The 26,383-nt window shown below is 38.2% G+C and overlaps 2 protein-coding genes across 4 annotated transcripts in view; one reads left to right on the top strand and one right to left on the bottom strand.

The window, feature by feature from the left end:
• Window positions 1–13,821: 13,821 nt before the first annotated feature.
• On the bottom strand, window positions 13,822–15,651 carry ccdc28a.S (coiled-coil domain containing 28A S homeolog). The gene has a single exon (XM_018238472.2). The coding sequence runs from the start codon at window positions 15,509–15,511 to the stop codon at window positions 14,960–14,962; it is 552 nt and encodes a 183-aa protein (XP_018093961.1). The 5' UTR covers window positions 15,512–15,651; the 3' UTR covers window positions 13,822–14,959.
• A 715-nt stretch (window positions 15,652–16,366) lies between these two features.
• Window positions 16,367–26,383, top strand: part of ndrg3.S (NDRG family member 3 S homeolog) — a 29,574-nt gene continuing 19,557 nt past the window's right edge. Inside the window, exons 1-3 of one of the 3 annotated variants that reach the window (XM_018237436.2) lie at window positions 16,367–16,496; window positions 23,798–23,898; window positions 25,378–25,413. In XM_018237436.2, coding sequence (XP_018092925.1) covers window positions 23,842–23,898; window positions 25,378–25,413 — 93 coding nt within the window. In that variant the 5' untranslated portion in view covers window positions 16,367–16,496; window positions 23,798–23,841. 3 annotated transcript variants of the gene reach the window in all.

The following is a 26,383-nucleotide window of genomic DNA, read 5'->3' as shown; positions in this document are numbered from 1 at the left end:
GTGGACTGAAATTCCACATGAGAACTCTTAGTTGTTCTTATTTATACTGGATAGTCCCCATTTTCAGATCCCAACAGGGGCAGAGCTCACCAGAAAGCAGGTGGGGTTTAGAGCAGTGTGAACATGAGTCTGATATACAATGTATATTTATAATTTTGTCAACTTTTTTCCTTCTCCCATTTATTTACCAGCCGTGGCCATATGTTGGAAGACCAGTAGAGAAAATATTCCTTTATGACATTGTGGCTAACAAAGAAAATGGCATTGATGTGGATAAATTTTACTATTTTGCCAAGTACTGATAATTTGAGACAAACTCAAGAAAAAAAACTCTCAATTAAATGACTTGTCTAAAGCACAAAACCAGCTAGTGCTATTTATCACTGACATAAAGCAAAAGTAAGTTGATTGAATGTGAGTTCTTATGCAGACATGTTGTCATACCGTTCCTTTTGTTACATGCCAGCAGCCAGTGTTACACTCTCTGATGCCCATACCTGACCATTTACATGTGTACACAACTTTGATGGATTAAATGAATAGCAATGCCTGTCCTTGGCTTTCGTCTGGCCTTTACATTATCATGCCACTGTGGCTGCAGTTTATTGCTTCATTGTAATTATGCTAGCCTTAGGGGAGTTGTATCCTTGTAGTCGGCATCATCCCACAAGTTAGCAGGGAAGGCAAAAAAGCCATTCCTGGTAATGTTAGGAGCTAAAATACAGATGTTTAAATCAGAAATTTCAGCTATGCTAGTGTACAGAGTGCAAGTGTGCTCTCTGTACTAACAATGCACCCCCTATAACCACTCTGGTGCTGGAAATTGTATGCTCTGGGTGCCAGGGAGGGGCAGCATTATTGATAAATTCCTTTCCCAGTGGTCACAGAAAGAGTTGGCCAAGGAGCTTTTGCACCCAAGTAAAGGGTGGCTATATATTGTTATACAAACCTGCAACCTGAGTGGCGGCGCTGTCTTAGCTTCATAAAGACCAATGCCCCTTGCAGCAGGGCCCAGCTAATATGATGGGATGGGTACCGAATTCCCAGTTCTCCCCAAAGATTCCAGTGTAGAAATGCCAATTTTGTCCTACAAAAAAGGAATTTGTTGGAATCATTGGAAAGGGGCTGTAAGGAAATCATATATCCTAGGAAAATGTAAAAAACAGGCAGTAATAAACAAGGCAAAGAGAGGAACAAATTTAGTCGTGATTACTGAGGTTGAGACAGGAAATATAAATGCCCAGCTACCCTGTGTGATAAATCATCCTCCGCCCATTGTGTCAGCTGCCCACAGAAGATTATGGAGGGGCCCAAAACAAATTCCGGCACCACTTCAGGGAAGTCTTTTAGAGAATAGCCAACTCAGCACGAGCCTATAAACAGGCTTCCCAAGCTGACCTGGGTTAATTAGAGGAACAGGATTGGCATAAGAAAAGACTTGAACACAGAGAACAGGCTGACTTGCACCACTGTTAATTAGCTTTGTATATTCCATGTTAAGTACTTCAAGATTCTAATAGCCACTTTTACATAGAAAATAAACATTTGCAGATATTTACACAACAAAGATTAATAAGGAAAAGGAAACACACAGCATTACTCACATATAAAACTCACTGGGCAGTGTCTCCACCTGCTTCTTTCTCAGGCTCATGTGATGCTGCCAGTTAATCAGAGAGCTGTCTTGTTTTATAGCAAATCCAGAACTATCTTTGTTGTTTTGATGAAACCGCTTTTATTGTCTGATGCTAATTTTGGCATTAAATCAAATTTATATTATCTACACAACAAGCAAGTTTACTAGAACAGTGAAGCTGTTATTTTGGTGTTTTGCAGCTGTGTATGGTGTCTTCTAGCCATTAAAGTGCTTTCCCTTACCATAATCTCTATTGATTCACTGATATCATACTTGTATTTTCTGACTAGCTAACTGAACTCTTCCTCTCTGAATGAACTCAATTGCAGAAAAAAGAATGGAAAAGAGACCTGAAATCAAAAGTGTAACTAGAGAGGAATTAGACTGTGTGACTTACTCTCAGGGGCAAATTCACTAAAGCGCCGAACGCTAGCGTTAATTCGCTAGCGTTGGCCATTTTCGCTACTGCGCAAATTCACTAACGAACGCTGGCGTAGTTTCGCTAGTGTTACTTCGCACCCTTACGCCAGGCGAATCTTCGCTAGTGACGAAACTACGCAAATTCACTAACTTGCGCAGTGTAGCGAACGCTACCTTTTACGCTAGACTTCCTTCGCCACCTCAGACCTGGTGAAGCGCAATAGAGTAGATAGGGATTGTTTCAAAAAAAGTCAAAATTTTTTCTAAGTCCCAAAAAACGCTGGCGTGTTTTCTACATGACGGGTGATAGGCTGAAAAAGATCGAAAATTTTTTGGGGCTCCCCTTCCTCCCCCCTACATTTCCTGACTCATGGCAACTTACCTAGACAGTGGGCACATGTGTAGGGCAAAATAAAATTTTTATTGGCTGATTTGAAGGTTTTCTAGGCATTTGTAGTGCAGATACGTGTTCCTCCATTGAAATTTGAATTTCGCGCCATATGCAAATTAGCCTTCGCTAGCGCAACTTCGCTTTATATAGCGAAACAACGCTAGTGCAACTCCGCAACCTTTCGCTACCCCTGTGCGCAACTTCGCATTTTAGTGAATTTGCGTAGCGCTGGCGAAAATTCGTCTGGCGAAGTGCGGTGAATTTGCCCCTCAGTGTTTAGGGATTTTAAGGTGTTAATGGATATGTGGCCATGTGCAAAAGTACATATCTGTTGTATCATAACATTACTATAAGAAATATGCAGTATAGCTCCTACAGAACAAATAATACAAATTCTTTAAACTGACAGTAAACTAGATGCAGGAAAGCCTTTGGAGCTTGAGCGGATACCTGTGTATTCCCACGTGCCGAACCAATACTTTTCAAGTCTTACAGTGTTCCCAGGATGCTGAATTTGGTTCTGGGATCCAAACAAACTGAATTAACTTCCTGAAAGAAGATTACAATACTATTCATTACAAAGTGACTGTTACTAAATTTAAGATCAATAGCTGATATACCAGAACAAGATGGCTAAAGTAAGCCAAGATAGTGACAGTAACACTTTATATCTGTGTTGCTCAAACTGCAGCCCTGTAGACATTCAGAGTTAATGGCCCAGCAGTGAACAAGGAAATCACTCAATGGGCCCAGGTGTCAGAGGATCCTTATGGGAATATTTTGTCATAGTTTATTAAATAAGCTTAAATAAGCTACCATTTGAGAAAGATTTTGCACGAGTTTTCCAAGTTTGCTCCATTTTTGACTGATTAAAGACCTCAACAACTTCCTCGCAATGTTTGCCACCAAGTTGTTTTTGCAATGTTTGCAGTGTATGTAATTGTAATAAAATTACCTGCACGGCGGGGTCGGCCGCCGCTCCACTGACGGGGACGGCCGCCGCGTGTCTCCTAGACGCCATCTTTGTTATTAAGGCGTACGCGGCGCGCCTCTTAAAGGCGTTTTTGCGCACGTTTTGGCGCGACTTTTGAATACTATTTAAGGCCCATTCAGTGTACTGTTCCTTGCCCATGATAGAACTTGTTTCTTGTGGTTTCCTGAGCCTAGTGCATCTGATCTGAATCTTGTCTGTCTGATAACCTGTGTTTGACCCTGCCTGTATCCTGACTACTCTGAACTCTGTATCCTGACCTTAGCCTGCCTACGACAACTCTCCTGCTTAACCCCTTGATTGACAACCCGGTTTGACCCTTGCCTGCCTGACGATTCTGATATCCGCCTGCCTCGACCCAACCTGTCTGACCATCCTTCTGCCTAATCCTTTTGTACCGTGACCTTCAGCCCAAAAGACTTTGCTAACAGTCGTGCCCCTTCGCCAGCCAGAACATCTCGCCTTGCACCCCTCGTAAAGTCCAGGTGGCACCCAAGTAAGCTGAAGGCTCCTCCCGAAGCCCAACGGTGGTCACACTACTGGTGAAGCCGAGCCGAGACCAGGGTGCTTGGCATTTGTTCTGGTATCGGGTGCCGGCCGTGACAGTAATAAAATGCAACAAAATATTCAACCAAATGCGAGGGCAGGTGTTAAAGGTTCACAATGCGCAATTAAGATTCACAATGCAATAAAAGCCTAACGAAGAACATTACATTGCAACAGGTTCATTTTTATTCACAAAGTTTTGCTCTTTGTGAATTGTATTACATTTCCCCCAAAGAGACTGCTTATTTTGGGACACTATTAATGACAGCTTTTAAACACTACCAAAAAAAATCATTACAATACAGATCTGCCTCTGCAAAAGAGCTGCAATGGGTTAAAAATCAGAATGGATTAACATATAGAGAAGTAATTCAGGATAATGCTATAGTTACTTGCAGAAATAATGAAAATATTAAATTTCCTAATGTTGATGTATGATAACAATGTTAGAAAAGGACTCTCTATATAAGGGATCCCCAACCTTTTGAACCCGGGAGCAACATTCAAAAGTAAAAGGAGTTGGGGAGCAACACAAACATGAAAAATGTTCTTGGGGTGCTGTGATTGGCCATTTGGTAGCCCCTATGCAGATTGTCAACCTACATTGTGCACCTGGTTTTTATACAACCAAAACTTGCCTCCAAGCCTGGAATTCAAAAATAAGCTCCTGCTTTGAGGCCACTGGGAGCAACATCCAAGGGGTTGGAGAGCAACATGTTGCTCACGAGCTACTAGTTGGCGATCACTGCTCTATATGATTCTAAACTTGGGCAAATAATTTTAATAATAACTTACAGGGTAGTCAAGAGAATGAAATAATCCAAATTCAGGGTTGGACTGGACCGACGGGACACTGGGAAAAAAACCCGGCCGGACACACTCCTGGATCGGCTGAAATGAAAAACCGGGTGGCGCGGTGCTCGAATGTTTGCGAATGCGTGTAACACTCCGTTTTGTGCGCATGCGCACACCGCACCAGCTGTTGTGCATGCCCCTGAGGTTAGGAACCCGGTGGGCCCCAAATGCGCCAGTCCAACCCTGAATCAATGTATGTATGACCTTTTAGAATTAAAAGATAATATCTGTATCGAAAGAACAGTCAAAGGAGGTAAAGTGGTAGTTCTTGACAAAGTACAGTATATAAAAGAGATAAAAGTACATATTAATGTCATAGAAAGTCCACTTAAAACGTCTGAGAGAGAGTTGCAACAAATGTCATCGGAAGTATCTCCCTCTAGGAGGCCAATAGTTTAGGAAGCTTAACAGAAGCATTGAGTGCTTATGTAGACAACATTGTAAAAGCAACTGTAGCCTATATAAGGGACAGCCAAGATGCAGTACGCAAAATCTTTGATGTTACATGGAAAAGTAGCTGTATTTAAAACCTTAGGGCAGAGACACACTGCTATTTCGGGAGATTAGTCGTCCTTCTCCGACGACTAATGTCCCAAAACTGCCTTCCTGCTGGCTACAATGTAAATTGCCGGCGGCATTGCACTCAGATCGCTTTGGCTTTCTGAAGTCACCCTAAGTTTCCTTGTGAGGTAACTTTGGAAAAACGAAGCGTTCAGAGTGCCATCCCGATGGTGATTTACACTCTAGCCGGTGGGAAGGCAGTTTGGGGAGATTAGTTGCCCGAAGAAGAATCGATTTGTTGCTGGGCAACTAATATCCCGAAACAGCAGCATGTGTCTCTGCCCTTAAATGTACAATCATTTTATTCCAGAATTCCTCTTTGATGTGTTAAAGGGATACTGTCATGGGAAAAAAAAAATTTCAAAATGAATCAGTTAATAGTGCTACTCCAGCAGAATTCTGCGCTGAAATCCATTTCTCAAAAGAGCAAACAGATTTTTTTATATTCAATTTTGAAATCTGACATGGGGCTATTGTCAATTTTCCAGCTGCCCCAAGTCATGTGACTTGTGCTCTGATAAACTTCAATCACTCTTTACTGCTGTACTGCAAGTTAGAGTGATATCACCCCCCTCCCTTTCCCCCCCCCCCAGCAGCCAAACAAAAGAACAATGGGAAGGTTACCAGATAACAGGTCCCTAACACAAGATAACAGCTGCCTGGTAGATCTAAGAACAACACTCAATAGTTAAATCCCATGTCCCACTGAGACACATTCAGTTACATTGAGAAGGAAAAACAGCAGCCTGCCAGAAAGAATTTCTCTCCTGAAGTGCAGGCACAAGTCACATGACCAGGGGCAGCTGGGAAATTGACAAAATGTCTAGCCTCATGTCAGATTTCAAAATTGAATATAAAAAAATCTGTTTGCTCTTTTGAGAAATGGATTTCAGTGCAGAATTCTACTGGAGCAGCGCTATTAAATGATTCATTTTGAAAAAATGTTTTTTCCCATGACAGTATCCCTTTAAAGAACAATGAAAGTCTGTTTTTAGAAAGTAGCTCATTTACTGTAAATATTCATATTCCCCTCTACCAGATCGCTACCAAATGTCTGCAAAGGGAATAATCACCGTGTATGTTTGAGCTCCATTTGGAGATTGTGTCCACCATCTTTAACTTGATCACATCACTATGTGTTCCCTTCTAGCTCAATTGAGCATTTGCAAACTTTTCCGTTCCTGGATCAGTGCTGCTATTGGGAAGCTAATACTTTAGGCTGGTGAAATAAGTTCTATAAGGTCTATAAAATATAGTTCATTATATAAAATATGGCATTTCTAGCCACATACATTTTAAGGGTTAGCTTTCCTTTAAGAATAGTATAGAATAATCATGGAAATATTCTTTTAAGGCTTTTATTTTCCTTTATGAAAATCCCAGCAGTTTTCAAAATATACAAAGAGCTAATGTACAATAAGTAATTGACTTTCTGGTGGACATGTCGAGGCTTGGGTAGTTTGCCCCCTGCCAGTTGGTGATCTATTTACTGTAGATAAAAATGGTGCTCATTAGGCATTTACAAGCCTCAGTTGGCTATAACATCACATATGTCATGCTAATATGCATATTTGCAAATAAAATAATTTTATACAAGCCAACACTGGCAAAGCAAACATTTCTGTTGCTAACAATGCTGCGGATTCATGATAATTTGATCTTAAAATGTTAAACATTTTTTTGTTAGAAAAATTTAAAAAAAAAATTAATTATAGGTCACTAGTATGTTGATCACTGCAAATTGCTGGGTGGCAATATTGGTGAATAAACAATGAATTGCAGCACAAAATGAGAAAAGTGCGGCATACTATGGAATCACAACCTCTGCTCATAACAGCATCAGCACGGTGACATCTTGTCCACTGGAATCTGTTCCAGAATTCAATTCAATAAAGCTCAAAAATACAGAGATGCCATTTTCAAAAGAGTCTCTGTAAAAATAATATAGAAATTTGAACTGTAGCCTGAGCTAGCTGAGCCATGGAGACAGCAAAACAACCTATTATTTTTTTTTAATGATTTCAGTATCCTTATGGAATTGTTTCCCAAACTGTGGGGCTGGTCAGCTTGGCTCAGCCTGAAAGCCAGAATGAATTTGATTTGGGAAGAATGTCTATTTTTGCAAGACACAGATTTTTATAAACTAAAAATTCAAGATTTGTTGTTGTTGTGTTTTTTTGAAAACATGATAGCAATTAAAAAAATAAAGTTTATTCAAAACAAATCAACCTTTTGGAACCTGGGGAACTGAATCCAAAATATTTTGGTTGACAGATTTTTTTGGTTTTGGTTATATTGGAATATGCAAATTGTGGTTCACATTTGACTTTGTATTTGTCTTTTGTGGAGCATACAGTATTTTAATACAAACATACCAAAACTGATTCTCACATAACAGCTAACTAATCAAGAGATTAGCAGCAAAAATAATTGCAATATCTGGTATGATAGGCAGCTGTACTGGCAGGACATTTATAAACATGTTATTTTTTGACCTCCCATACTAACATCCCCTCTTCCTTGAAGGTCAAATGTTCCAAAATACTGATAACATGGTGGCCTGAATTTTTCTGATTATTTTCATAAAAAAAAGTCCGACCAAGCTAGAATCCACGCTTGGACCTTATTTATTAAAAGAAATTGAGCGAAAATCCGATTCATATGCTTTTTTTCACGATTTTTTTGGGCTTTTTCTCGAAAAGCCCACATTTTTCCGATTTTTGCCCAAAAATTCCTAAATAGTAAATTTTTCAGGCTAATTCCAGCACAGACCACAGAAACTTCCAAATAGGAGAGGGACCTCTCCTATTGATTTGGACTTTTCCCATTCTCGGGATATAATAAATCTCAAATCCACTACAAATTTTCAAGTTTTTGGCAATCAGGTTTTAATAAATAACCCACTGAATGTTGTATATGTGCATTATTTCTTGAAAATAAATAAATAAAAGTGAAAAAGAAATTAATCTTAAAGAATGTGAAATTTTCAAGTTTTTGGCAATCAGGTTTTAATCACCCCCTGAATGTTGTATATTTGCATTATTTCTCGAAAATAAATAAACCTAAAAAAATAACCTAAAAGAATGTGAAAAAGTTCTATCTTCATTGTACATTGGAGATGGGAGTGGAAAGTGTATTCTATTTGTTTTCTTACAATATTAGACATGATTTTTGGACTTTTATTGTGTTTTTCAGGCATTTCAAGACCAAAATCAGACATTGGTCTTAGTATTCCACTTTCTTGGCTTTGGTAACATTCACAGCCTACAAACCCTACTTTTCTGTGGATTTCTCTTTGTTTTTTTTTTTTGCAATAATAACTGGGAATCTGGGCGTTGTGTTTCTGGTTTCATTCCAACAAAGTCTTCAATCCCCTATGTATTTTTTTTCTCAGTCACATGTCATTGTGCAATGTGTGGTGCACCACAAACATTGTTCCCAACATATTATATTGTTTTTAGGAGGCATTCTAATGTGCAGCTCTGCTGAATATATATATATATATATATATATATATATATATATATATATATATATATATATATATATATATATATATATATATATATATATATATATATATATATATATATATATATATATATATATATATGCTTTACTTGTCAATAATATGTATTTCCCTAATGAAGTTTATGGGAATTAAAGGAGAAGGAAAGTTAAAACTAAGTAAGCCCTATCAGAAAGGTCCATCCACCTAAATATACCAGTAAACCCTCAAAGTAATGCTGCGGAGTCCTCTGTCAAAAGAAACACTGCATTTATTTTCTTCTATTGTGTACACATGGGCTTCTGTATCAGACTTCCTACCTTCATCTTAAACCTCCTTGTCCCAGGCGTGAGCATGCTCAGTTTGCTCCTCTTCACCTCCCCCCTTCTCTGCTATAATCTGAGCCCAGAGCTATAAGTGAGCAGGGAGAGACTCAGGCAGGAAGTGGTGGTACACCAAGCTAATATTGCAGCTGCTATCCTAAACAAACAGACAGTGTCTAGAGCTTTTTACTCAGGTATGGTACAACAGAATAAATATAGCATTCTAGTTTGCACTATTGCAGCTAATCTATTGGCAATAAAATGCCTCCATAGCTTTCCTTCTCCTTTAAAGACAAGAAAAGCCTTTATTAATGGTTTTGCCCATCAGATAGAGACTCTTTTGATGCATATAATAGCTATGTTTATACTTCTAAAAACCACATCATTCACTAACACTATGCTAATTTATACATCTATACCTGTAGTTTCCAGGCAGCCATGATGTTCTCTCTGTGTCTCAAACTGCAAATTCATGTGAGATTTAAAAGAAACAAGTGATCGATTTTTTTCTAGTTCTACTTGAAAATGACCGCTGCTATTAAAGTAAGCCTTTTCATATAGGAAGATAGTTTTAGAGGTATTTGTACTTTATTAATATACCCTATGTAAATAGACCAATAAGCAGAGCTTCCCTTTGATAGTTCTATTACAATCTCCTTAAAGGAAAACTATACCCCCCCCCCACAATGTAGGTCTCTATAAAAATATATTGCATAAAACAGCTCATATGTAAAACCCTGCTTCATGCAAATAAAGTATTTTCATAATAATATACTTTTTAGTAGTATGTGCCATTGGGTAATCATAAATAGAAAATTGCCATTTTAAAAAATATGGGCTGCCCCCTGGGATCCTAGGTTTCACGGTGCACACAAACTAACCATACATGTTAGGTCACATGAGCCAATTAACAGACAGAGTTCTGTCTTTTGCTTCCACACTTCTTCCTGTTACAGTTAAAGTTTTAGTATTTCTGGTCAGGTGATCTCTGAGACAGCACAGAGACCATCACAAAATGGTGGCTCAAGGCAAGAGATGTAAAAGGGCAATATATATATACCAGTTTGGTAAGTTTTTTTAAATATGCCACTTAATTTAAAATAAACTGTTGCTGAAGTATTCATTTTGTGGGTATAGTTTTCCTTTAAGTAAATTAATGGAAAGTATCTGTAAATTGCTTGTTTGCCCTTACTCTGGCCTTAGGAGATCAGTGACAATACAATACTTCTATATGTAAAGTCCAGTCATTGGGAAAATTGGGTAACATACATTTTATCACTTTGTTGGACAGCCCATTGTTTATGCATCATGTTTATAAATGTTCTGATGAACATCCATTGGCTGCTTAGTTGCAAAAGGAACCACACAAATAATATATGACACTTTTTATTTTGTTTTCCTCCTTTAAGAGAATTTTTAGCCAACTTATAGCTTTACTTCATCACAGTGTATTTCATTAGCTGATGATAATATAATTTATTACCTTTAGGAATTAACATCTCGGTTTTAAAAACACATTTTTTAGGGGAAAAGTGCAAAAAATCTAGCATCAGCAAGCTTGTGGGGTCATGTAGAAGCCAATGGAAGTTGTCTGCAGCAAAATGTAAACTATATATACAATTGGAGTTTTTCAAATTGTTTTTGAACTTGTCGAACCATTAAAAATTATGAATAATATACGAATTTGAGGTATTTGGATTCTTTCCCCAGTTTTATTCAATTACATTTTTTTATTCAGATTTTTGTAATAAATACAGTAACATTCATATTGTTTTAAATTGTAAACTATGAAAATTACACAAATATGAATATTAATAAATAGGCCTCCCCATGTTACTCGTTGTAACAAATCAATCAATATTCCTTAGCTGCACATCTACCTTTGTTAGGTAACATTTAAAGGCTTATTAAAGTATTAAAGGTTGGATTTTAGTGGTTTTAAACGTTTTTAAATCCACAACTAAACCCACAAACTGTAAAACTATGATTGTCATTGAATTTATTTAAAGTTCTGATTATAATAAGTACAAGCAAAAAAAAAATGCTGAACAAAAAAAAAAAAAATATGAATACTTTTTAGTTTTTCGAAAAATTCATACCGGAAAAAAATTAAAAAACCTCTAACATTCTAAGGGGGAAATTTACTAAAGGGCGAAGTGGCTAACGCTGGCGAAAATTCTGCAGTGTGACGTCATTTCGGCACTTCGCCAATTTACTAACGGTAGCTGGCGTAATTTCACCAAGGAGATAGACTCTGGTGCAACTTCGCACTCTAACGCCAGGTGAATTTTCGGTCTGGCGAAAGAGCTTTACTACGCAAATTCACTAAGTTTTTTATTTTACTGACCGTTACCTCTATCACCAGACTTGCCTTCACCACCTCAGACCAGGCGAAGAGCAATAGAGTAGATAGGAGTTCCTCAAAAAAAAGTTGAAAATTTTTCTAAGTCCCAAAAAACGCTGGGGTTTTTTCCTATTTAAAGGGTGATAGACTGAAAAAGATCGTAAATTTTTTTTTGCTAACATATGGCACCTAAACTATACTGTGGGCACATGTGTAGGGCATTATAACTGTAAATAATTTTATTAAGGTTCCCTGCCCTTGTGTAGTGTTATGTATTTGCTGCAGCATATACGGCCATTGTACTTTAACTGCACGCCGTATGCTAATTAGCCAACGCTAGCGTAACTTTGAACTGCTGAGCATAATTTCGCCAGCGTTCGGTACCCTGTGCGCAACTTCGCGTTGTCCAGGCGTAAATTTTGTGCCTTTTGCAATGTGTGCGAAGCCAGCGCTGGCTAATTTTCGCCGCATAGTGAATTTGCCCCTATGGCATAGAGTCAGAAAATATTTGATTGACAGCTGAGCTTACAACAGCTATGAATGCTTTAATAAAAAATAGAAATTGGATTTCATGTTTAATTTGAAAAGGACTTTTATTATACAGATTTGTGTGTCTGGGTGACAGGTCCACTTTAAATCTATCCAAACGTATACATCAATATTTGCCGTCACTAGTATGCAGCTCTAATTTAAAAGACACTAAAACGTGTACTTCAAATATTTCAGAATTATGATTGGAAACTTTCATGTAATTGGTCAAGTACTGATGTGGTATGCTTGCATTCCATTATATCCCATAATATAGAAATGTAGGGAGTTAAATATCCTCTGGACCTCTACAGAAATTATGATGGGCCAAAGGAGAATTTATTTGAAAGGTGTTAATATATATTAGCACATTTTCTTTACATTTGATTCCATCTTCTACCTCCAGCAGCATGGGACCATGAAGGGTGTGACAGTCACACTTACCTATGCCAACCTAGTAATGGAGGAAACCCACATCTAAGGAGGTGAAGTGAAGAAAGTTAAAGCCATACAGACATATAAGTGCTATGTGGACAATGTGATCTTTTTCTGGCAAGGTATGAGCAGCATTTAATTTGGTTGTGTAGAGTTTGAATAATTAAAACTTACAAGTGTATAGGAAAGACTGTACGGGTAGTTTGTTGCTTACAGCAGACTCATGTCATCCAAGTTATCAGTAACTAAGTGGACCTGATAGGGAGCCAAAGCCTGTCTTTGCTTGTGTAAATGCAAGGCTGTAATTGGCTATCCCCCTCCTACTGTGCATTTGGCAGGGACCATTAAAACATGATCTTCCCTAATTTGAAACATGAACCGAGACCATAACAAATCTATAGGGAGCTCAAATAAAGCGGCCATTTTAAAAAATAATGATAATTTTTAGCTTAGAGTGAAAACAGCACCATGTATTGCTGATTACCTACATGATTAGAGGAATTTTCAGTGATGATATATGTCTCTTTTACACTTCTTTGGGGCTATTCCTTTAAATAAATGTATGTGGAAATATTGTTAATATAAAATAAAAAATGTCAGGGTTAATCGAATCATTTACAAACAAATAGCTATGATCAAACTTAAATTTGATCCTTCTACACTACAATCACAAGATTTATTTTAAATGAAACTGGATTATTTTGGCTAACAAACTATGAAAGAAATTAAACTTGCTTATTAAAAATAAGGGTTCCTGAGCATTTTCTCTACATTGGAAATGTTAAATTAATGTGTAATGAATTAATTTTGAAAGCAAGATGTAATTTCCGGCTACGTTTTTATTAAACAAATCTGTTGTACTTGATGTTATGTAGGCTACGATTATGTTCCTTGTGAACGAAACACATCAAGGTTGTTCTTTGATTGTCAAAGTCATTTATTTTTTTGGTACGATGATGTACAAAACTGGCAGTACACTGTCCATGGACAGTAAAAATAAAAATATGTGGCCGTTATACATGCCTGACAACTTACGAAGTTTTGTGGGCATTTTTATGTTGGTAAGACTTCTAGATCCATTAGAGAAAAGGTAAGAACACAAGTCAGAAATAAAAGCAAAAAAGCTGGAATAAGTGGTAGTAGCTCACTTTGTAGAGAAAGGACATGGTGTACAAGAGCTGAGGTTCCATGTGATGGATCAGGTATCAAAACTTGTGTGGGGGATAGGGTTAAGGAACTAAGTTTGCTGGCACAATAGAGAAACATTAACCACATAGGTGAGCTCTGATTCAAACCATCTTCTTAAACTTTAATTTTAAGCGAAGATACATGCATACAAAAATATTTTATGCTTGCACATAAAATCTGCATACATTACATTTGTAGCCACATCCACAAAATGTTTAATACATTTAAGCATTTAAAAAGCCAACAGAGGCAAGTGCAGCCTGTAGTACATGTTGCTTAACAAAAGGTTATTCAAATAGGGTTCACCAAAATGCAATCTACATCATTGGCACACTAGTACTTTATGTCAGCACTGCAGATTCTATGATTGTTGCAATGAAGAGGTTAAATAAAAATACTTTTGATAGATTAGTAAGTTAGCAATGTCATAAATTGGACGAACCTCTGCTTGACAAAAACCTGATAAACTGCTTTTTGGGGGTCTAATACCATAAATAGAACACTCGAGTCAACAGTTATAGCAAAACAGGACAAATAACGTCAGTTATCAAGTGTTTACCCGGACAACTGTGCATTAGCTGTTTAATACATACGGGAGCTTCCCAAAAGCAATAAATGACAGTTAAGCCTGTGACTTGCTGTCAAAATTTCTATAATGGAGGACTATGTCATTTCACATATCTGTCAAACAGATTAAATTGTAAGATATACTCAAGCAGGGCCAATGTTTTGCAGAGGCCTCATAATGACCATTGACTATCTTCGGGGAGTATGCTATTTTTTTTGTAATACAGAATGTTTGCACATGCACCTCTCTAGGTACAGCTAATGATTCAAGTGTTTGTGTATGCACCACAACAGTAAGGGCAATTACACACAGAGCTACTTCAAAATAGACAGTATTTATAATTATTCCTGCTAAAACGTGTTTCAGCAGAGACAATTCTTGCTTTATCTATGACAGGATATTTTCGAGCTGCGACAAGTAGCACCGAGTGTCATAGCCCTAAGGAATGTAAAAGATTAGTAGCAGCGAATGTTTCTGGTCTTGATTTAAAAAAAATATCAGGAAAGGCGGTAATTTTAGAAATGCAAATGAACAGGTTGTTTCATATGCAGACTGGAATATCAGTAATATCCCAAGTATAGGGATTCTTATACAGTTGTACATGTATTCAAAAGAAAGGTTGTTTTTAAAACGTTTTTTAAACAAAAACTCTTTGTAAATAAAATTCAGTTGGCTGGGGGTTTTGGGATGTCCTGAGCATCTGCGAGATGTAACTTTTGTATAGACAAATTCAGCTCTTCCAAATCAGAAAGTAGTCGATCAAGATTGGAATCACTTGCAATTTTGCGCTTGTCTTCTGGAAGTTCCTCCAGCTCACCATATAACTCCAAGTGCAGGCGTGCAAGCTTTTCCTGCATCCCTCGGACATGTTCCATTTGTTCGATTGAACAGTTGTTTCCAAATGCTTGCAGTTTGCCAGAGTGAAAGTCATTGAGCAGACTCAAGAGACCCTTCTCCATTTCCTGAACATCAGACACATCCGTAAGAAAGGAGTGCTGAATTGGAGCAGAAGAAGCACCTTTACTCTCTCCTTGAGATTTCGACTTCTCCTTAAGGACTCTTTTCAGCTTTGGTTTTTGTCCAGTTGGCTGTTCCACCGCATTCGCAAATCCAGTGCTTTTGCTAAGTGGCACAGAGTTTTTCTTGGAATTCACTAGAGGGGGAGGGTGACTGGTGGAGGACTTGGGGCTCCTCTTTTTAATCTTCCGCTCATCCATTGAGAGGCAATTTCCAGTCACAGTTTATCTGTTCCCGATAACACAGGTGTATCAAACATCATTGGTAAAAGTTCGAGAGAGAACAACTAGAACAGTTTAGCAGTGTGGCACGTTTATAGGAAATTCAGGTAGTCCACAGCTTTAAAGAGAGGTGAATTGTTTTTATCAATTGCCTTCAATTAGTGTCTGGTTTTGAGGTAAATTGGGTTAGCACAACAGCTTTTAAATCATGCTATGAGTTTGCAGCTGTACTATCCTAGTTTCATACCTGTATTAACTTTGAAGGAGCCCATTAGCTGCGTAATTGAATTAAGCTGTGTGTGTGGCAGGTCTAGACTTGGGAGTGAGGCCCCCGGCATTCCAAGTACACCCAGGCCCAATGGCGACTATAACATCTTGTAGGAGTCCCACATGCATTTGCCAGTGGCCATGCAGTACAATACTGGTGTGTGGAAGCTGTTTTCTTTAGTTAAGGCAGTGGTTCGCAAACTACTCCATGTTGAGGTCGAGAGAAGGGGAGGGTCAAGGCCGGACAGAAAAATACACGGTTAACTCCCGTCCTACACACGACAAGGTTTTTCCAAGCCACCGAAGACAAGAAATCATATATTTTGGATGAGGGAGCGAACTTTGCGCATAAAACTGCAGCTTTGCAGACTCTGAGACGTATCTGCTGCCAAGGAATGCTATAAAGTCGGTTTGGACATTCCACGTCTTCTCCTCACAGTACTGCGCGCAATTGCTCTCGTCACAGCACAGAACGGAAACAGGACAGCCCCTCCTTAGCGCGGGCAGAGCACGGCGCCATTGCAACGGATAGAGAGCCAATCCGAGGCCGCCTTGCTCTTCTTCCTACTGGCCAATAGCAGCATCCGTTTCAGAAACGTAGATGGAGGCGCGGCTGCTGGAGCTTTAGTGGGGCAAGTGGTTTGGCGCAGAAGATTGGTAGAACATAGAGAAGCAGCTTCTACATTTCTTGGCTCTGGTTAGTATTCGAGACGCTCAGCAGAGAAACGAGGTTGGCCCAGACTGTGTGGTGGTTGAGGCTGTGATGAGAGATGTTGTGTTGGAAGTCTGTACATATGTGTAGCGAAGTGCATGCTGGGAGAATACAGGGTAGTGTGCAGGTGGGTGAAGTGCATGCCGGGAGAATGTGGGGTACTGTGCAGGTGGGTGCAGTGCATGCTGGGAGAAGACAGGGTACTGTGCAGGTGGGTGCAGTGCATGCTGGGAGAAGACAGGGTACTCTGCAGGTGGGTGAAGTGCATGCTGGGAGAATACAGGGTACTCTGCAGGTGGGTGAAGTGCATGCTGGGAGAATATCTATTGTACGTATGTATGTCATTATATAACGCTTCATTAGGTGCATTGTAGGAGTGTCTGAACTGACGGGTGAAAGAGCAGTGTGTGAGTATCTGTATTAAAGGATGGAGTGCATTGTGGGAGCATCTATAGTGAAGGGTGGAGAGCATATTTTGGGAGAATTCTAGGATGAAGGGCATGTCAGGAATAGCTCGGCTGCAGTTTGAGAAGAGCAGTGCATTCTGGGAGATCATATACAGGTCATTGTAATGTATATTTGTAGCTCTAAAACTGGCTGCAATTTTTATTATGTTGCAATGAGCCATCTCTGTTTTTTTTGGCTGAAGAATAGCTGTGAAGGACATACTGGGCAGGTGGGAGAATGGCATAAACACATGCTTTGCTAGTGGTGGAAGTACAGGCTCCAGTAGTGGATAGATGTGCATTTCCTCTATTGCTGTGCAGGGGTGTCAATTGCATGTACTTTATCTATACACTTGGGTGAAGTGCATGCTGGGAGAGCACAGGCTTCTGGGCAGGTATGGGAAGTGTTTGCTGAGAGCACCTCCACTGCTTTGATGTATGGTATGACTGGAGTATGTATAGGAAGGGTATGGGTGCATGCCAGGACTGTATATGCTTTTGCTCATACCTAAAGGCCATGCCTGGGTTGTGCGAAACGTGTATCAAAAATTCCCTTGCTTCTGAACTACCATTTTGGCATTGTTTGGGTGTATGGAAGTTATTTGACAGTGTAAGGCCACTGTGCAAGGGCATGAAGTCCATGCTGGCAAAAAAGATATAAATGCAGGGAGTAACTGACCTATTACTGTGTGGATTGCATGCATGGAGTAACTGGACTATTTTAGATGTGTAATGGTTGTGCAAAATTCTTTGCCTATGGTGGTGTGGGCATAGGGGATTGCTGGGAATTTTCATTGCTAGTGGACAAGGATGTATATTTTGCACTGTTGTACAATGACATGCATGACTCGTATATGGATTTGTTAATAATCTGTTTAAGAACTGACTTGCTGATGGCTAGTAATCTGTATCTCCTGTATAGCCCTGTAGAGAATATTATTAGACTTTAGACTGCTGGAGGCATTGATTGGCATATATGTAGTCCCTTATTTATAATGGTGGCCTACTACTTTGTGGAACTTGAGCAAATTGTATATGCTTTATTATTGAATATGACATCATGTGGAAGGGTATCATTCAACTCAAAGGCCTATGAGGCCTTGAGCTCCTCTTATTGGCATATTTTCCTTTCTATACAGTATTTTACCAGATTTATCCTTTGATTATAACTGGACTAGAAGGTGCCCCACTTGCTTCTTTCCTCTCTGAGATAAACTAGTGAAATTGAGGATCATCTCTCCCAGTGTATCTCATTACAACGCCCCTGCTGCTTGTTTATTATAAATCATCTAAAAGCATTTATCCTTATATTTCAACTTAATCCTTTAAAAATATGTTGCGGACATTACGTTGCTTCACTCTATATTGATGTCAAAGCACTGCACTCCCTTTAATACTGCACAGTTGATACATGTACAAATATTAATTGCAGCGACTGACTTTGGTTTGTTGTACTCTGTGATCTTAAGTACAATGCCATATAATTAATGAGCAATAATTACAGTGCTGTTAAAGGAGAAAAATAGATTCTTGGCCAAGCTTGATCTGCAATTAGTGGTTCTGTTAATAATAAAACCATAGCGAATGTATTGAATATGGGTCCAAAACTGAGCAGCCCTGTGCACCTAACCCGAGACATTTAGTGTCACTTTCTTTAACTGCAGTGCTTTAAGACTTAAAATAGAATATTTTATTTCTTTAGCTAGCCTGTAATATATCAGTGAGGATCTGTTCACGAGACTGCAAGTGTGACTGGCTATTAAAATTCTCTGTGAAACTGGTTGGATCAGGAATGTTCTGGAACATAGCAAGAGTACTACCATCCAGTTCACTCAATGTATTTGAAGATTGCATAACTGCATGTGCTCTCGTAAAGCCTTAATGAGACTTTTTGATAAATAGGCACCATAATGTAGGGATTTGTCTATTTGCCCTCTAGCTGTCCAGCTCCTAGTTGATAGCCATTGTTATCATGAGCTTTGTATCCTTCTACTCAAATGATGTTGCCTTCAACATTTAGCCATGTGCAAAGGTGTCCTTGACCTAATGCTCTTAGCTGCTCAATAGGGGTGCAGTCCTAAATGCAACAGAATTTTTAAGCTGCGTGAAAGGTAGAGAAGCCCCTGATTCCTGGTGGTTATGATTTTGAAGACCTAGAATGCCAGCAATACTGGGTACTGTGCTGTAACTTCCACATTAAAGGGGGGTTCACCTTTAAGTTAACTTTTAGTATGTTATAGAATGGCTAATTCTAAGCAAATTTTCAATTGGTCTTCATTAATTTTTTAAATAGTTTTTTTAAATTATTTGCCTCCTCTTTCAAGCTCTCAAATAAAAATCTAAATAATTCAAAAACACAAAATAATAAAAAAATTAAACCAATTGCAAATAGTCCCAGAATATCACTCTCATTATCTTACTAAAGTAAGCTTTAGTTCTGTGATCTGGCAGAAATGTCTCCTGAAAGATAGCACCTGAACTTCACCATAACAGATACTTCCAACGTTCAGTCCGTTCTTAAATACAATGTTTTTTACATCAATGTTTTTACATCAATGTGGCTGTGCACAGACTGAAGAAAGCCGCCAACTCTGTGTAGATGAGTAAAATTGGTTGCTTTTTTATAAATCTTATTGGGCTTCCCAGCCAACTGATATCTGTTTAAAAAGCAGACCAATATCTATCTCTCAATAGGTCTCCTGAAGCTCACACAGACAAAAGCAGATTTCCAGCAACTAATGGGAGGTCTGTTGTCTGCTTTGGTCATCGTCTTAAGGGTGCATGGTTCTAGTTAAGTCTAGTTTCTTTGTTGCAAGACTCATCATAGTTTTAAATGTGAAAAGTAGATTCTTTGTTTCTAACTTCTGGTACTGTTGCCCATCTGGAGGTGATTTGGTGCCCCAAAAAGCTAAAATTCTGTGATACCTTTTACATTAAGTAAATTTTAATATCTAACTTACCAAGATACTTTCCATTGTTCTGTCACATGACTTGGGGCAGCTGGGAAATTGACAATATGTCTAGCCCCATGTCAGATTTCAAAATTGAATATAAAAAAATCTGTTTGCTCTTTTGAGAAATGGATTTCAGTGCAGAATTCTGCTGGAGTAGCACTATTAACTGATTCATTTTGAAAAAAAAAAAAAATGTTTTTCCCATGACAGTATCCCTTTAAAGTGGACCTGTCACCCAGACACAAAATCTGTATAATAAAAGTCCTTTTCAAATTAAACATGAAATCCAATTTCTATTTTTTATTAAAGCATTCATAGCTGTTGTAACCTCATTTAAAAATCTCAGCTGTCAATCAAATATTGTCTGCCCCTCCTCTATGCCATGGGCATAGAGGCGGGGCAGACAATTACTTTCACTTTCCATTCAGCACTTTCTAGATGTCACTGCTCTCCCCACATTCCCCCGTTCTCTTAACCATTTAAATGTGTAGCCAGGGCATGGGGATGGACATCAGGTCCCCCATTCTGGTGCACAAACAAGATTCTGAGATGATTCAAGGCTTTCCTTAAAAACAGTGTCCACAAAATGGCTGCTGCCTGCTTGCTATCATTTTGAATTCCCAGACTGAAGGAAACCAGATTCAAATAATTTATACAGTGTAATTAAAGTTCATTTTGCTTGACTTATGTGATAAAATAGGATTTTGAATAATTGTTTTGGGTGACGGGTCCCCTTTAAGTCCCCTGCAGTGGCCCTTAGCCAGTCTTTCTTTTGCACCATAAACAAAACAAACACTGGGAGAAAGAGGATAGTATCAGGTTAGTATTAATACTTTTCGGTCAGATGATTCTATTTGAAGTTGTTTAGGAAGGCTAATGTTTATTTCATTGTTCTTGAGACAGAATCCGGTTTCCTTGCTGTATATTATTTCTTCCTGTAGGAACACTAAGAAAAGTGATTGGGTTCAAGGTGTCCTGTGTTCCTGATGCTGGAGATTACTGGCATTGACCAGGAAAGATATTGGGGCTTGCTGCTTGGATCATACAGATCAGCTTCACTTAGTACTAGTTACATTTTTATAAAATGTTTGTTTCCAGCAAATAGCCTTTATTTGTCAGCTAAGGCACCAGTCCTCCCATACTCCTTGTTACAAAGCTTCACCAGCAAATCAATAATTTACAGAAGAACATCTGATACTCCTATCTCTCTTAAGGTAACACCACAAGGGTTTGCTACATTCTTTTCTTGTAGGACACCTGGAATTAAAGGGGAAAAGTGCCCAGTGTATACTTTTTACGTTGAAAATATAATCTTCGATTGGCCTCCATTTAAAAAGGCATAGACAGCTCAGTAACCAGGGGACCATCTGCATGTTCAGCTAGTCTGCTTCATTAGAAATCTGTCACAAGTCACCTGTCGTGAAATGATTTGTTTTTGTTGGTCAACTTTTTTGATGTGGCCACCCAACTTTATTGTTACACAGTAGTTTGTTTGGCATAAAACGTCTGCAAAAAACAATCTGTGCTTTATTTGAAAGCAACAACCATTCAAACTTCTCAGGTTCTATTATATGCAAGAACTTTGTAACCCTGGGTAGGCTCCATACCAATTATACAAAGCTCCAATCCCCAATTTAGTTTCAGTCTGTAATACACTTGATTAATGAAGTCTTACTAGATTGACTTTCTGTCATGTATTTCAGTTGCATTTGCCTTATTGTGGTTTCTCTGAGAAAAAGTAGCGTTTAATCATTAACGTTATATGGTTAAGGCAAGAGAGGTATGTCGGCTCCTATAAGTCGCATGAGTGCCCAAAGCAGTCAAAGAAAGTGCATAATGCACTCCCAACATATCTTTAGCTTCTTGTGCTTCTCATTTCAAGCTGAGCAGGGTGGCACTGTTAATTCCTGCTAAATAGGTTTCTGGCCATTTAATATTTTTATTCACTTCAACACATTAATAAGTTTATTTTAATAGGGAACTGTAACAACATTAAGGGGCCCATTCATTAAGTTCGAGTGAAGGAATAGAAGAAAAAAAACTTCGAAGGGTTTTTTTGGCTACTTCTACCATCGAATGGGCGACTTCGACTTCGAATCGAATGATTCGAACTAAAAATTGGTTGACTATTCGACCATTCTATAGTTGAAGTACTTTCTCTTTAAGAAAAAACTTCGGCCCCCTTGTTCGCCACCTAAAAGCTACCGAAGTCAATCGGAGGTCCCCATAGGCTTGGCTAACTTTTTTTTGGTCGAAGGATAATCCTTCGATCGATGGATTCAAATAGTTCGATTCAAAGGATTTAATTGTTCGATCGAACGTTTATTCCTTCGATCGAACGATTATTCCTTCGATCGTTCGATCGATCTATTTGCGCAAAAACCTTCGACTTAGATATTCGAAGTCAAAGGATTTTAATTCCCCAGTCGAATATCGAGGGTTAATTAACCCTCGATATTCGACCCTTGATACATTTGCCCCTAAAAGTTGTATTCATGGTAATTTTCAACATCATTTATCTGTTTGTATGTATTAATAAGCGGGGGGCTCCATATTCCTTCTCTAAAACATTATGTAACCGCATATGAAAAGAGATATATTAAATAATCAAAAAGAAAAGAATCAACAGTGCTAAAGGCACAGACTAATACTGCTTTGCTAGATGTGAGTACTTTTACAAATAGCTTTAAAAATATTGCTAATATTTGATGAAAGTTTATTGGCAAGTTGCCCACAATTATGTTTGCAAAACATTGTTTTGTATTTTATATTTCTGTGAAGGCAACATTTTTTTAACAGACCAAGCACCTTGTATGAGACATTTATTTCCCTGGTGTGTGTGCATTCTTTTTATATTTATTTGATTTTCTATGAGTCCACTGAGAGGTCTCCCTTTAGTTTTAATTCAAGGTGACCCAAGTCTTTCATGAATATGCAGTCTTCCTCCCCCGCATCCCATGGGAAATAGATTATTACTGCTCAGTGCTCAAACACAGCAGTGCAGTATAGTAGGAGTATTTACCAGGCTTGTAACCATTTTCTTGAATCCCATAAATGTCATTGATGGACTTGCTAGAAAGTCTCTCCCATCCTTTTGTAGAATTTTTAGATTTTCACACTCTGTTGTTGTTTATATTAAATTTGTGGATTATGTTATAGTCAGCTAGTCCTATTTCTTTTCTTGTACCCAAGCCTCCATCTCAACACCCAGCTTGCTTTGGCAACTGAAGGTGTTGAAGCTACTAAATAAGTACTAAAACCACATCATATCATAACATTTGGGGTAACCGGCCTAGTCCTAACATTGGAGTAATAAACACCCTGCTGTAGTTCTAGGGGTACCCAGGGCACAAATAAGCATTCACCCCAAATCTCGCCTTAACAGGCCTTCATGCTGGGCCCCTTTGCTCATAACAAGGTTACAGATCTATATCGAAACATTGGGGTAACCTTCACCCTGCTATAGTTCCAGGTCTCAAATAAGCACTCGCCAGCCATTTATGGGTTTCTGAATAAATGTTAGATGTTAAAAATGTTTGTTTTTTGGTTTTTTAAAGATTTTTGTTTTAAAGATTAATTATTTTACACTGTTTCATAGCTATTGATTTTATGATCTGCGCACAGGAGCTCTTAAGTTCTGACTTTTTAAACACTAGAGGCTTTATAGGGCGGACCATAAACTGGTTTATTAGTAAAAAAAAATTATTGATTTTATGATCTGCGCACAGGAGCAGTTCTGACTTTTTAAACACTAGAGGCTTTATAGGGCGGACCATAAACTGGTTTATTAGTAAAAAAAAAAAAAGTTACGTTGTATACTGTTTGCCAGTAATTGAATATATTTATGAATTTTATTGTTTTAACCCATTGCATTTTTTTATTACAGAAGTAAATCTTTTTGCTGATTACTGAGCCTCAAAAGAAAAGAAAATGGAGGAGTTGCAAGATGTTCAGCTCACAGAAATAAAGCCGCTCCTTACAGATAAGGTAACTGCTCTTGGGTTCAACGACAGCAGCAATGTTACTGGTTCTAGTAAGCAGCTCTTAAAGGAGACCTTTTGTGTAAAAAAAAAAATAAGAATGTACCAGTGCGTTATACTCATTTAAATATAGAAGAATTGTCCTTTAAATAGTAGTGTTTCAGGCTGATTTATTGAATATTTCTGCAAAAACCCTAATAATCCCTCTCTTCCACTTCCTGCTCACTGCACTGTAGGACAAAAACCAATCAGCAGCTAGCAGGACCTGATAGGGAACTGAAGCCTATCTGTGCTTGACTGCAGGGCTGTGATTGGCTGTCCTCTCCTACTGTGCTTCTGGCAGGGACCATTAGGACATGCCCACCCCACATTTGAAACACAAACGGGGACCAGAGAACATCTATAAGGAGCTCCAATAAAGGGCTTTTTTTTAAAAAAAAAAAAAAAAAAAGATATTAATTTTTTAGCACCATGTTAAAGCAACATCATGTATTACTTATAATTGCCTACAAAATGAGGGTTTTTTCATTTATCCTACGTGTCACCTTTAAGATATATAAAGACCTTTCTTGTACCTTCTGTATGAATAACTTGAATCGTGGCAGTTTTTGAAATCAGCACTTGTCCTGTTGCCCTTAGGACAGTTGATTATTTAAGTCTTAAAATACTGTAAGCTTGAAGATATTCTGTAATTTTATGCATAACATTTTCTAATACTGGTGTTTGGGTTGGTGTTTTTTCTTTTACGTCATACTTTGAAAGGTGAACAACTTTAACTTTAATGAAACACTTTTTTTCAGTTCTGTTTTCAGACGTTTCAACAGAAATAGATTTTTTTTCAACTGCTTTCCATGTTTAATGTTTGAAAAATAAATTTTTGGGAATTTGAAACTATCGCAGCTCAGGATGTTGTCTTAACACTGTTGCACAGTTTTTAATGCTGATCGTAATAAAGTTACCTGGAAACTATGTGATATAATGTTTTTTTTAGTGAATACTAACTTCTCTGAGCTATAAGTACCGGCGCAATGTAAAGAGAAGTACATACCGGTTTCTAGGTCAATGGTATACTATTATTTCCTTTATTATGCACCTCGTTATACGAAAGATTAACAGTGATGGCAATATCAAACAGCACCCTCTGCACATGGTAGTGGGACAGTGGGACAATCCACACAGTAATCCGTTTGGCAATTCTCTGTCACATCAACTTTGCAAAGAAGTCCGGTTGATCTCTGGGGGGGTCGCTTTGGCAGAATGTGCGCTGCTGGGAGACAGGGCTGTAGTTGTGTCTAGGCTTATACTAGAGTCAATAAGTTTTCCCAGTTTTCGTAGGTAAAATTAGGTACCTCGGCTTATACTCGGGTCGGCTTATACTCGAGTATATACGGTAGGCTTCTGTTTATGTAGGGAAAATATCAAATCTGTAATCTTATTTGAAATATTTGCTAGGATTTAATGTCCTTGTTTTGTTTTCCTCTGGTAGGGTCCCGGCCAGCACTTTGAGGACTTTGATGGTCAGGTAAGAAGTAAAGGAAGACATCCTTTTGAGTGCTCACTTTTCAAATATAATGTTGCCAGCAGACGTGTGTGTCCGACTTTGTCTTTGTTTCCTTCTACATTTTGAAACACTCCATTATAGCAGCTTCTACATGCCACTGAATGCTATATCTGACACAGATGTGTACAGTCCTTTTAGTTTGGTCCTAGTCTAAATATTGAGCTATGGGATCTGTTATCCTAAAAGATATGGCAACATGCCTTGCCATAGCATTCTATTAAATAATCCATTCCCCACCTTTTGTCTGATTTTCTCTGTAATACAAGGACACTAGCTTGTACTGTGTTGATTTTAAAGGAATTGTTCAGTCTATAAAGTCTGAAGTGACTGGATGTCTAACAGAACAGAACACTACTTCCTGCTTTACAGCTCTCTTGGTTTCCACTGATTGGTTACCTGGCAGTAACCAATCAGAGACTTGAGGGGGGCTACATGGGTCATAACAGTTTGCTTTTGAATCTGAGCTGCATGCTAATTATCAATTGCAAACTCACTGAACAGTTATGTCCCATGTGGCCCCCTTAAAGTCACTGACTAACTCAGAGTTCGAGAGCTGAAAAGCAGGAAGTTCTGTTCTGTTATGTTGGACATCTGCTCACTCCAGCCTTTATACATTACATTTCTGGCTAACTATATTAGAAACATATTTTTTTTATTTTGCACAGCTATCTATTTACCCAGTTTTTATTTTACACTGAACTGTTCCTTTAAAACACTAGCTTTTTTTTGTGTGTGTTTTCTTTTTTTCAAGTCACTGCTTAATATACAGTCAAACCCCCATTTTACATTTTTCAGGGGACCAGAAAAAAATGGTGTTAAATCCAGGAAAATATAAAAGCAGGGAAATGTATTATGCATAATTTATAGGTGGGACCACAAAACAACAATGTAAAATGAGGAGAAACTTAAAATCAGGGGAAAATCATAAAAT

Source organism: Xenopus laevis, chromosome 9_10S, assembly GCF_017654675.1.
Source record: "Xenopus laevis strain J_2021 chromosome 9_10S, Xenopus_laevis_v10.1, whole genome shotgun sequence".
NCBI lineage: Eukaryota > Metazoa > Chordata > Amphibia > Anura > Pipidae > Xenopus > Xenopus laevis.
Note: the sequence above shows the minus strand (reverse complement) of the source record. Positions and strands in the feature narration are given on the sequence as shown.

Bases quoted from the DNA above. Each gene is read 5' to 3' on its own strand.
- ccdc28a.S (XM_018238472.2), bottom strand. From the start codon at position 15,511: ATGGATGAGCGGAAGATTAAAAAGAGGAGCCCCAAGTCCTCCACCAGT.